Consider the following 12,481-nt stretch of genomic DNA (forward strand, 5'->3'; position numbering starts at 1 on the left):
CGATGTGTCCGCATCTTGCAGGAAAGACGCTACTTGCCCAGACCATAGCACGGTGCTTGGATGTGCCATTTGCCATATGTGACTGCACAACATTGACACAGGCCGGTTATGTTGGTGAAGACATTGAGTCTGTCATTGCCAAGTTGCTTCAGGATGCAAACTTCAATGTGGAAAGAGCACAGCAAGGCAAGTGTGGAGTTTGTGTTGAAAATTGCTGACGTGAAGAACACAGTGGTTTTACTTCTGTGTTTTTTTTTGTGCAGATGCAAACAAAACACATGCTTTTAAAGGCTGTCAGTGAGATTTTTTTTTTCAGAGCTCTGTTCAGTGTTCTAAATTTTTTGCTGGATACATTTGCAAAATTTAGGGATGGAGTCATCTCATCATTATTACCCTGACTATGTCTACCTCAGGACTAGGGCCTCTCCCATATCTCTCCAGTTAACTCAGTCCTGTGCCAGTTGTGGCTATGTTATCCCCGCAAAATTCCTAATGTCATCCGCCCTCCTAACTTTATGCCACCCGCTAGGTGGGAGCAGCAATAGTATTCAGGCAGAGCATCCACCTCGCATGCAAGAGGACTGCGGTTTGAATCCCGATGCCACGCAATTCTCCACTGGATAAAAATTCATGACTACATGTTGATGGAATGGATCAACCAGGCCCTGGGATGCGGCCTGATACTAGCAACTGGGACCGGAGTGGCTAGAGCCAAAATCGGCATAATAACCAGCGATATTCACTCTTTGGTGGTTTGCATCTAATCAGAGACGTCTTGTCCATCGTCAAAACATCAGATGTTGACAGTTTTACGATAGAATAGTCGGAGCTGCGGTGCGTTTTGCAGCAGGTCCCTGCTTTGAAAAGCATCGCGATTTTCTTCTACTCGCTCTCTCTGCAAAACAGTATACCTCCCATGCGCTTCGCTGCTACCTGTTTCTGTATTTGGGATGAAAGACTAAGCACTGATAAGTTCCATGAACTGTAACTACTGCCCGAGTTTGTGCGGCGGGTGACGTCCAAGCTCGGTACGAATCTGAAACCACACGGGCAAAATGTGCCGACACGCAGAGAATATCAGCCCCACAATTTAGGAGGCTCCTTTTTAGCTTGAATTTCATTTTGTTTGATTAAGTTTTTGATCTTCCTTTGCGTTTTGAATTCGAGGTTCCACTGTACACATTATATGGCGGCTTGGGCATTGGTGGCCAAAAAATCAAAGGTCCGAATTTTCGGTCGGCGACTGTGCACTAATTAACCCCCAGCCCTCGGTCTCCAGCGGCTGCGGAGCAACTAACGTGGCAGTCGGGCCTGTGACACAGCAGTGGGTGCTATGGTGTAGAGTAGTGTGCAACAAATTCCAAGTTTTATATCTGCTGCAGAACATATAAACAAGAATAAAAGAGATGAGGTTCTTGTTAGAGTACATGCACCGAGAAAGCCAACAGTCTTTGAAACCAAGGCATGCTTTCCTTTAAGGTTGTGTTGTTTAGAGTAGGAAATTTATTGAGTAACCATTTTAGGCAAGATTTAATTTACAGAAAGCTTAAGAAAAGACAGCCACGTACTGCTGATAGGAGCCAAACCTACAACCTCCACATGTTGTGTCCAGTGTTGTACCAACTGATGTAAAATAGCAGTTGTTCGGTCTTCAACTTTAAAATGTTTTAGCTACATGTAGTCTAACCTTGACAGCATGCACCGGTGCCACACTCAGTCATCGTGGCTGAGTTTGCAGAGTTAAGCCAAGTTGTAATGAAGTTGAGAAAGTCCGCAGTTGTTGTTACATGGAGGTTTTCATTACAGTTTTCACGTGTAGACTCGAAAAGGACAATGCAGGATGGAAATTAGAATGAAAAATAAGTGTCGATGAAATTGCCTAGCAAAGCTTCGCAGTAAACCTTCTTACTCAAAGTTATAAGTACGGGGAAACATTTCGTGATCACTTTGTTAACAAGACTGTGGCAGCAGCCTCCACCATCTCTGCCATGTCTCAAAAGACACCACTACACAAGGGGTGGGGAGAGTGGAGCGCCCACCTCTTCTCGTACGTTGTCTCTCTCAGTCTGCCCGGCCGCCGTTGCCCTAGGAAACGGACTCTTGTCCCCGCTCCTGCCACGCATCTGTGGTGGGCGCCAGAATCACACGAGCAACCAAGCTTCGACGATGTCTTGTACTGCTTGTCTCGTGCCTTTTTTGCTACGTCCTGTTCTTTTACGCTGCTGATGAGCATAAACTGTTGGGGTACCACTTCGTGTAGCGCTACATGAGCAAAAGCTGTGGAGACTGCTGCGTTTGACATGAGAAGAAGCCGGTCGCACGTGAGGATGGTGCACTGTGTCAGCCGTGGTAGCTAATTGTGGTTGTAAACTTTCCTGTCGTTGAAGTTCATGTTTTACTCTGGTGCAACTTTCACGTTGTTCCGCCATGTCGGCAGCGTGCGATGCCATAGACTTACATGGGCGTTGGCTGGGATCGAGCCGGTAGTTCAAATTATGCAGATTTCCGAATTAACAGCAGTTGTACTAAAGAGCTTTTACTGTAGTACTTATTGAAACGCTTTTTATTTGTTAAGACGCTTAATGTAGACAGTGTCGTTGCAGGTTGCATGACTTAACCCTGGAGAGTATCATGTGCAAAAGTGGAGGCCGAGCAGTAAATTTTTGGCTGATATTTTGGCTTCGGTCTGATTCTGTTAGGTTTGTGATTCTTTTATGTGTATAGCTAACAGTAGTTTTTCTTTCTGTAGCACAAGTGTGTACTGAGCCTCTAGATGGCATCCACATATGGATGCCATCTACTGTCTCCCCCCACCCCCCTCCCCCTTCTGTAACATAAAATGACCGTCGTGGGATTCTTTTCTTGCTGTATTTTCCATCTGCAGGCATAGTGTTCTTGGACGAAGTAGACAAAATTGGCGCCGTCCCTGGCATCCACCAGCTGAGGGATGTCGGTGGCGAGGGGGTGCAGCAGGGCATGCTCAAGATGCTCGAGGGCACCCTAGTCAGCGTTCCCGAGCGGAGTTCCCGCAAGCTGCGGGGTGACGCCCTCACTGTCGACACCACCAACGTGCTCTTTGTTGCTTCCGGGGCCTTCAATGGCCTTGACCGCATTGTCGGACGCAGGCGCAATGAAAAGGTACCTTTAGCATGGTCTGTCTCTGTCAGAAGTGTCTGGCATATAGGGTTTGTTGTTGAGCTATTTGGCAGGGTACTTGCAGCGTCCCTGTAGCTCCAAATCCCTGGAGAGCGAGTAGATCTCTTTGTTTTTGCCCCTGTGGAGCTTTGGAGCTTTAAGAGTCCGATTTGTATCCCACTACATGGCTTGGCTGTAAACCCTATGAGCAGGGCACTTTTGACTAAGACTGTACTGTGCGATCTTTCTTTTCGGAATTTACATAGTATTAGGTTATCCATGGTGTGCAGGTGAGCCGAGCAGACAAAGAAGGAAGAATTTGTTGCTTGTAGACAAATGCGTCTACTTTTTTGATTGTTCAGCCTATGATATGGGTGCTGTGATTATATTTCATCAGATAGCCTCAGTTTCGGGGTGCAGCCAATGTAGGTGGGGATCATTTGGCATGGCCATGGGCCTTTTTACCTGCAAAAAATGGTTCTCTCTTGCATCTTGCTTCCTGGCTTTTTCATAAATGTCAGCTTACTTTGATAAGTGGGGTTCCCCTGTTTGCGGCAGCTACCAGCATTTGCACCATGAGTGCTCCAGGCAATTTCAGTTGTGGTGGGGCTCACACTGCAAGAACCTGTGTATATTATATTTTTTTTTTCTGATTTTAGCATGTCAAATTTCCACCTCATATTATATGCGAATCCAAACAATTGTTGGTGCAGATCTGCAGTTTCAGTTTATAGTTTATTATTCGGCGCTATCGCCATCAGGCTTCCAATGAGAGGAGGCGTTATCTGATGATAGCGTCAGGCAACTATTTTGATTTTGATGTTATTTCACCACGCTGACCTCACAGTCCACACTGTCGGAAGGAGGACAGTTGCACCTTGCAGGTTCTCAGGACCGCAAAAGCAGTACTCAGCTGCTTTTAAAAGGAAAGTATAATTGTATATGTCGAAAGCATTGGCACCCCATCAAGCGCTGCTGCATGAAATGGATGAGATAGGGAAAGCATACAGTTACTGTATGGCTGAAATAGGCCTCTTCAGCCACGCTGTGCAGTTGTATCATAGACACTTAGGCAAGCATTCCTCAGGAGGTCGTTGGTTGTGTTTTCAAGAAATGCGGCATATTGAAAAGACATCTTTGACAAGGGACTCTTTGAAGACAGTGCACCTGACGACGGTGATCACCAAATGCGCAAAATGCAGTGTGAATAAATGCTTTCAGTTACTTTTTCTCACTTTAATTATGTGCAGCTGAGAGCTTTTGTTTTCTTGTTTTGCTATCCCCAAATTACACCTCGTATCATATGTGAGCCCTTATTAAGTGTGTGTTCTTGCAGTAATTTGTAAGATTGACACATTTTTAAACTATGTCTTTTGTTACAGCTTCAACTCACTACGGCGTCCCTCATAGGCTGAGTCGCTTTGGGACGTTAAACCTCCATAAACCATAAACCAAATTTATGCCGATTCAGTTGTTGATGCACGGCTGCAAGGAGGCTAGCATACATAAGGTGTTTATTGCCAACTCATGCAGTTATAGATTGGCAGAATGGTTGACAGTCTCATTTGACTCCATGGAAGGGCTTGTCACTATTTAAAAGGCAGCGTACATCATGCCATAGGCAGTGCAGTTTTCATGAAAGCATGCTATGCCCGAGCTTTCAGCATGCTATGCCCAAGCTATCAGTGCACTTAAACCCTAATAGATCAGAAGATCATAAGAACGGAAATTGGGAATATGCATGCGTGGTTCGATGTGTGTTTGTAGTTGCTGTAGCTCTTATTTTTCGTATCTTGGATGCTAAGTGAGTGCTGCGTCTGCTGCTCTCAGCATTGAGCTGTGCTGTTGTTCCATGTTTGTAAGGTTTGGCCCGTCTCCCTTTCCTTCCTGCTGCAGTACCTGGGCTTCTGTGCACCCTCGCTGGACTCCCCAGGGCGGCGGGCAGCATCGCAAGCAGGCCTGGCCAATGCCTCGCCACACTCGAGTGCCAGCGACGACAATGCAGAGCAGGACGCCCTCCTGCGAGGGGTGGAGGCTCGCGACCTCATTGAGTTTGGCATGATACCCGAGTTTGTGGGCCGCTTTCCTGTGCTGGTGCCCTTCCACAGCTTGAGTGAGGACATGCTGGTGCAGATCTTGACAGAGCCACGCAACGCACTGGTGCCCCAGTATCAGATGCTCTTTGGCATGGACAAGGTGGGCCACTGCTCTGACTGCGATAGTTGCTGAGCTTTCCTGTTGCACAGTCATCGTGTTTAATTAAGAGCAATTGTGCTTACTCAATTGCATAATCCTGCGTTATATTTTTCCCAACCCTACATTATATATTGTAGCTTGCCTAACTGCATGGCACGTCACTGAATGCACTCGTCTGCTACAGAGCTTTTTATATGCTTGTAACAGTACTAGTTTTCTAACAAGCATGGAACTTTGTCTCCATTATATTCCTAATGTACAGAGGGCAAAACGCTTGCCTAGAACACGTTCTGAGCGTGTTTCAGGCTGAACACGGGATATCTAGCAATAGCATTTGGTTAGAAATGATATGGGTGTAGGCAGGTGCAGTTGAACTCATAGGATTTAATCGTAATTTTTTCTCTTCCTGGTCGGCAGCGGCTTTGGGAGCTGTGGGACACGCAGTTCGGTCATTCTAGGCATGTGTTTTGCCCTATTGAGAGCATATTGAGAGGCCTTCTAGCTAAAGTAAACTTTTGTTGCAGTTGGCCTTTAATACTGTGTGTTGAACCAAGCTCTTCAAATTTTGTCTGGTCAAAGTATATTTTAGCACAGTTAGCTGAATTTGGCATCTTTTGGCACCACATGCGCGCCATTTTTAAATTCTGGTGTTGGTGCATTTTCGGCCTGCAGCTGCATGTAAACAAGTTTTGGCCATAGTATTGTTGGATAGAAAAGTTTGGATGGTCTCCCAGGTGGAGCTGACCTTCGAGCCGGAGGCTTTGAGGGCCATTGCCCACCTTGCCATGGAGCGCAAGACTGGTGCCAGGGGGCTGCGGGCAATCATGGTAGGCTGCTCTTCACCTTGCCTTCTTAGTCATTGAATTGGTGTGCTAGAACCTTGCACAGCACCATTTCTGTCAGGGTGTACTTACCCTTTTCCAAAGCATGACTTCTCTAGGATATCTCGTGAAGAGCGCCCACTTTGTGTGTGGCGCTGCTTTGCACACAGTTGTGGTGAGCTCTTGTTAACTCTAAACTTGCATGTCTCGAGATATTGTTTGAGTTGAAATTTTACCATGCTATGCAATAAATCTCAGTAGGCACTTTGTGTTTGTTCCCACTTATCTCGAAACGTTTTTGTGGTGAGCTGGTGTGGTGTCTCGGACCACTTGCACCCCCCCCTTACCACCCACCCCCCATGGGTAGCAATGTCGTCTGAACCACGGCTTGGATGACGGTGGCCAGCTGCTACTTTCACATCATCAATGCGATCACATGCTTCTCTTTGTCTACTGTCTCTCTTGCACTACTGTGCCAAGGTCATGGCTTCTGTAATTGTAATTGCTCAAAGTGTGTTGGGAATTTATGTTGCAAAATAAAGATAGGTGGAAGGTTTAAATTTCTACACTGCATAGTTGATGCACTTAAAACCTTGATAGCTTATCTCAAAATTTATTCTATAGTTTTGTGGCTCTCTATTAACAAGGGTTTACTGTAATGCGAACATGTGCCGCTTTTTTAAATGGCTCAGAGTAAGTGCACTTTCAATTTAAAAGTGCAAAGCAGTCATCATCACTTCTAAGCAAAGAGGTGTGTTCAGTTGACTGAACAGTGCAAGCGGTACCCTTATGCCTCAATTGCAAGAGCAGGCAGCCATGCAGTGTGTAAAAAGAGAGAGAAAAACTTTATTTGTGCAAAAAGTATGATTGTAGTTCTGTGCGGCTGCTGAGCTGAGGTCTGTGCTTATTAATGTTGTCAACGACAGCGGAACTGGCTAGTTTCACACACTTTGCCATCTATTTATCAAGTAGCATTGCAAGAGTACATTTGACGAAGACTGTACCTCTCGAAGAATAAGTCATGTGTGGGGACACACCGATAATGACAAAGTTTCACAGCAGGATGGTACTTCAGTTTGCTTTATGTGATTTTAAATTCAAAGTAATATTATAAACCCTAGTCAATTCGATATTGCAGTGCTAAGTTCTTAAAATACCAAGCAAGATTGTTCCTTTTCTATCATAATCTCGGGACACGTTTTAGTCAATTGAAGCTCATTTTGAGTCAAACGTGGGGGTCACGTCATCACATTTACTAACCTCTATCGTGAATTGAAGAAACCCACCAAAACCAACATTGGCATAGCTATCCAGCTGTTCTTGGCAGTTGTAATTGCAGTGCATCTTAGGTACCAAGTTTGTAGTAAATGCTCATGCAGAATTCGCATAAAGTTTTGTTTTACAAAACCACAAATCTTGGTAATGCTATGGTGGAGGAACGTGAAAGTACTTTAGGCCACACAAACTGTTGTTGTTCAAGCATTTGGATGCTGATGTATGATAGAGAAAAAGTATTCACATGACTTATAGTTGTCTGTGCAATAACTCGTCAAAGCAGGCTCTTGTAATAAATGCATTTTTCAAGTACTCCGCTTGATTATGTGAGAACAGGCACCATAATCATCGGGAAGTGCTGAAAAGGCACTGTCTTGTTTTCCTTGCACTGTGCCTCAGTGCTTAAAAGTGCTAGCATTTTTGAGCCACTTCACTGATATTTCAGCAGATGTTTTATTGCATTAGCATTAAAACGGTTATGTGAACGAGAACCCGGGGTCCGGTGCATCTCCAACAGAGTGTGAAGAAAAAAAAAGCTCTTAGGCATTCCTTGGTGGATCATATGAATGAGTTAGCAGCCAAGTGTTCATTATATCCAAGTTTTAAACACTGAAGTTCATTATGTCCGAGATGGTACACTTAGGTTCATTATATCTGAGGTGGTACACTTGGGTTCATTATATCTGAGGTGGTACACTTGGGTTCATTATATCTGAGGTCAACGCGCCAAGTTCATTACATCAAAGGTCCAGACACGAAAGTTCATTATATCTGAGGTAAACACACAAAGGTCATCATATCTTATATCCAAGGTGGCATACTGAGGTTCGTTATATCTGAGGTACCTAGTAGTAGTAGTAGTAGTAGTAGTAGTAGTAGTAGTAGTAGTAGTAGTAGTAGTAGACCTTTATTCGGCCATAATTTACAGGCCGAGCATGTCGACCACCTGAGCGACCAGAAGTCGCTGTTCTTCCTCCCCTTCAGCGCCAAGCCAGTCAAGCCAGGTGGTGATGGATAGAGAAGGGGGGGTAGGAATCTGACTGCCGAGCAGCCGGGCAATAGAAGAGGCAATGGGCCAGGTCCGCATAGATACAGGGGCAGTTGGGACAGGAAGGGTTCGATTGATAGCGATAGAGAAAGAGGCGAGATGGGGTGATGACTGCATTCATTCGGATGTGCCGAAGAAGGCGAGCCTCCGGCACCGTGAGTGATGGATGAGGGGGAGGGTAAAGGCATTTGTCGAGGCGAAGCTCGAAGTAGACCTCTGTTATGGCACGGAGAAGGGTGAGTCTCCCACCGTCCTCCGAGGGCTTGGGCCAGGGGATCAACGATGCCCGGAAAAGTGTGTCGCGGGCAAGCTGATGGGCCAGCTCATTGCCGTCAATCCCTGAATGCCCAGGGACCCAGCGGAGGAAAACGATGGAAGGCTGCAGTGCGGAGACCGTGCATTCGATCTCCTGTTGGAGAGAAGGGTTTAGGGTGTGGTTCTGTATGTTGTGTACAGCGGCTTGTTAGTCTGAATAGACTGTGTACTCTTGAAGAGAGGGAAGGAGGGCAAATGACTGGAGGGCATGCGCAATGGCAAGGACCTCGAGGGACAATGCGTCCGGAGGGCGCAGATACGGCCCGCTGGTGTGGGTATAGGTAGTATACTAAGTTTGTTCATGGCCTGGTGGGCATCGTGGCATGTGGGCCACCTGCCACTGGCTACTTTCAGTCAGTGGTCACCACTTCCACTTGCACAGACCCTTCTAATGTTAACCATTAAAAACTTATAACACTTATGTCCTTGAGCAGGATTCGAACCGGTGGTGGCGCGAGCAGATCAGTTTAACTTGCTACTGCTTTAGACCATTTGGCTGTTGCTGCAGCCTTTCTCCCCACGTGTTAAACTGCCAGCCTCTTGTGCTGTGCTTTAGAAATTTTTGCCTTCATCTACTCTTATCTCTGCACAATAAAGTCCAAACGCCTCTCGCGATGTGCCTTGAAAATCGTCAACTTTTGACCGTGCACAGTACAGTACAAACGCAAGAGCACGGCGCCACCTCCATGTGCCAGCCCATGTTCGGATGTGTGTCTGGTTTGACCCCTATGCTTGATGTGACTTAAAATTTTAACGCTTAAAAAATTAGTGTTTGAGGAAAGGAAATGGCGCAGCAGTTGTCTCATATCTCAGTGCAGGGAACCGCCCTGTTAGGGAAGGGAGAAAGGTGGAAGTGTAATGCTTTATCCAGCTGGGCATCTCAGTTCAACAAATTGGACTACAGTCCAAATGATTTTTAAAAATTTGAAAACATGACAAGCAGCCTTCCTCCCCGCATGCTAAACTGCCAGCATCTCGCGCTATGGCACTTGTTGGCAGATCTGCGCGCAGTGTGTGCCGCAAATCTCTGGCACACACGGGTTTGTGTGGCTGCACAGGCAGGGCGCCACAAGCCAATGCACTCATGAAATCACAGCCCACTTGCGAACACATTCCCCTCAGCATCAGTCGCACTGATTGCATGCGATTTTTCTTTTTCATTGTTGAGCTCCACATTTTCCATTGCTTCTCTCCCCTTTTTTACAGGAAACCATCCTTCTGGAGCCCATGTTTGAGATTCCAGGGTCTGACGTTACAAGTGTCCATATCACACATGACTGTGCCATGGGGAAGTGTGCACCTCTGTACATACGTGGCCGACCTGTTGAACGAGATTTTTACGACGACAGCCCCACTGCCGACCAGGAGAGGGCAGTCAGTTCCTAGGGACGGATGATTGCAGAAGCTTGTGTCTTTCTCTTCGCTTTGCATGTGGGACTGTTATTTTGGACAAAACAAACAAAAACTAGGGAAAAAAAAGAAGACAGCCATGAAGAAAAGACTGTCAAAAGAACTCTCTCATGTATAGGAGTCGGTGAAAAAAGCTGTAGGTGCTCTTCTGCATCTAGGGGTCTCATTGTGAGAGACCCATTGCGCAGCATTGAAGTTTAAAGCCATGTGCTGCTTGCCTGAAAAAATTATTGGAGACCTTGAACAGACAATATTTCTTGCTTTTGGTACACCTTCCCTAAGCGGGTGGAAAAGACTTTTCTCGGCCTCCATGCAGATTTGTGAATTGTAGTGTAAAAATTTTTGTTTCATCAGTAAGTGAAACTCCACTCCTGAGCTGCTGTGGAACAGTAGATTGTGCTGTCGCTGTAATGTGGATGGGGACCAGCTGATCTCACTGTCGATGGGAGGTCCTCAAGAGCAGCTTGCGTCCAGAGCACGAGTGAGAAGTGAAGCCACATTGTCAGCAGTGCCTGCTGCAGCCATGCTAGGTTAGTTACAAATTTAGAACTTGGCAACATCTTGTTTTCTTCCGCTCAGAGTTTTGACAAAGTGTGTTGGACAGTGCAGTATGCAAATCTCGAGTCCATCACCACGCTTATCAAACCTGAAGATTTCACAAGTATCGTGTTTACGAAATGACATTGTGGGTGAAAGACAATAAATTTTTAACATTCATAAAATTCTGGGAAGAGGACAAAAGCCTAGTAGCTTCCCAGCTGACTGTTCAGCTGTCTGGAATGCCATCTGGAATGCATCAAATAAGGGTCTGGGCTGTTGCATCAAGTGAACTTGATGCCAAGTATCCTGCCCAATGTTTTAAAGCTGTTTGTTGTTTGTTTGGTACATTAGTAGGTGCATTATTTTGCATTTTGAAAGTTAAAGTAAGCCATCACATTTTCATTTCACCACAAGAGATACAAACTTTGCACATTTTCTCATACTTGCAGCAGTGCCACGAAAACACGGTTTAGTTTCAAGAAAGGACGTTGCCACGAATGTTTAAAAACTTGTACGATACTGTGCTATAGCATGGCTGATGCAGCATTTGTTAAACGGTGTATATGATGAAAATAAAGACTCAGTTTTGCAGTTTTTGTTTGCCGAGTTTATCGTTCTACTCACGTTGCGCACTGGTAAACGTGACAAATTCTACTCAAAGTTGTAACCACTCGAACAGCCATGTAGCTACAAAAGGAACAACCTATAATTTGTTCTAGTATGTCCTCATTTGCGACCTAACAAACGAGAAAATAGCAGACCAGAGGTCACACGGTGAAGCTCTCGCCACAGCCACAAGTTCCTTTCACATTTGGGTTGTTGAAAACGAATTCACTGGACAGTTCTGTTTCAACGTAGTCCATCTCCGTGCCAAGAAGTGTGAGCTGAGCCTTAGAATCGATGAAAACCTTCACACCATCCTGTTGCACTTCGGCGTCGAACTTTCCCTTCTCGGTGGCATAGTCCAAAACGTACGTGAGGCCATTGCAACCGCGGTGCTTGACGCCAACTCTCAGACCGATGACGTCTTTCTTTGCGGCTAACAAGGCCTTAACGCGATCCACGGCTGCTTTGGTAAGCACTAGCGCAGCACGCTGTGGCACGTTGAGCCGCTTAGAGCCCACTGCACGCACGGTTGCGGTGAGTTTCGATGCCATCTTCTTGATCCACCAAACTTCTCAACTTCACTGCAGATACATAGTTCGGAAGGCACATTCACTGCCGATGACTAGATGTTGGAAAAAAGACCTCAAAATAGCTGTCGCGTAACATCTTCACGCGCCGCTGCGGAACATGTACGGTCCTACCGCAATTTTTGCACGCTTTCTGCAGATCGCGCAGCGCAGTTAGAGCAGCGTAGAAAAGACGATAAGTGGCTAATGTTGGCTGCAAGCGTCCCTTTGGCTTCAGAATCCACAGGGGCGTTTGAAGTCAACGCAAGGCTAGCCAACTGTTAGCATCGTAGCGCAGTGGGGTTTTGATTTTGCGCTCTGGTGCTGTCATGTGCTGCGTGAACTGTTTTGATTTTTCGTGAAATATGACGAGCGCTGATGTAAAGACGATAATATCAATCATAGATGTTCTAACATCGGGGCAGGACCAAGGTAAGCTGCTGTAACCCAAAGACATTCTTTCTGGTCTTTGAATGCAATGGATTGTGTTGTCATCATCGATATTTCATTGAGAAGCCTCCCTTTTAGCTGGTTTTAACCACTGTTGGATGACGTAACAACACATAGAC

At 45.9% G+C, this 12,481-nt stretch overlaps 3 protein-coding genes across 4 annotated transcripts in view; 2 read left to right on the forward strand and 1 right to left on the reverse strand.

Moving 5' to 3' along the window:
- ClpX (Caseinolytic protease chaperone subunit) overlaps positions 1 to 11,334 on the forward strand; it is a 30,342-nt gene extending 19,008 nt beyond the window's left edge. Inside the window, exons 8-12 of the mRNA XM_089543320.1 lie at positions 22 to 186; positions 2,885 to 3,138; positions 5,032 to 5,331; positions 6,066 to 6,158; positions 9,997 to 11,334. Coding sequence (XP_089399446.1) covers positions 22 to 186; positions 2,885 to 3,138; positions 5,032 to 5,331; positions 6,066 to 6,158; positions 9,997 to 10,176 — 992 coding nt within the window. The 3' untranslated portion in view covers positions 10,177 to 11,334. The remainder of the gene's footprint in view (positions 1 to 21; positions 187 to 2,884; positions 3,139 to 5,031; positions 5,332 to 6,065; positions 6,159 to 9,996) is intronic.
- On the reverse strand, positions 11,325 to 12,119 carry MagR (Iron-sulfur cluster assembly 1 homolog MagR). Its single transcript, XM_089543318.1, has one exon. The coding sequence runs from the start codon at positions 11,895 to 11,897 to the stop codon at positions 11,508 to 11,510; it is 390 nt and encodes a 129-aa protein (XP_089399444.1). The 5' UTR covers positions 11,898 to 12,119; the 3' UTR covers positions 11,325 to 11,507.
- A 31-nt stretch (positions 12,120 to 12,150) lies between these two features.
- Tango6 (transport and golgi organization 6) overlaps positions 12,151 to 12,481 on the forward strand; it is a 29,350-nt gene continuing 29,019 nt past the window's right edge. The window contains exon 1 of one of the 2 annotated variants that reach the window (XR_016282901.1): positions 12,151 to 12,344. Coding sequence is in view for 1 of the 2 variants with exons in the window: in XM_089543317.1 (XP_089399443.1) it covers positions 12,278 to 12,344 (67 nt within the window). In the remaining variant the exon portion in view is untranslated. The remainder of the gene's footprint in view (positions 12,345 to 12,481) is intronic. The other variant, XM_089543317.1, reaches the window with a different exon arrangement.

Source organism: Amblyomma mixtum, chromosome 5, assembly GCF_055824585.1.
Source record: "Amblyomma mixtum isolate Tamu chromosome 5, ASM5582458v1, whole genome shotgun sequence".
Taxonomy (NCBI): domain Eukaryota; kingdom Metazoa; phylum Arthropoda; class Arachnida; order Ixodida; family Ixodidae; genus Amblyomma; species Amblyomma mixtum.

Excerpts from the sequence above, each read along its gene's own strand:
- MagR (XM_089543318.1), bottom strand. The coding sequence starts at position 11,897 with ATGGCATCGAAACTCACCGCAACCGTGCGTGCAGTGGGCTCTAAGCGG.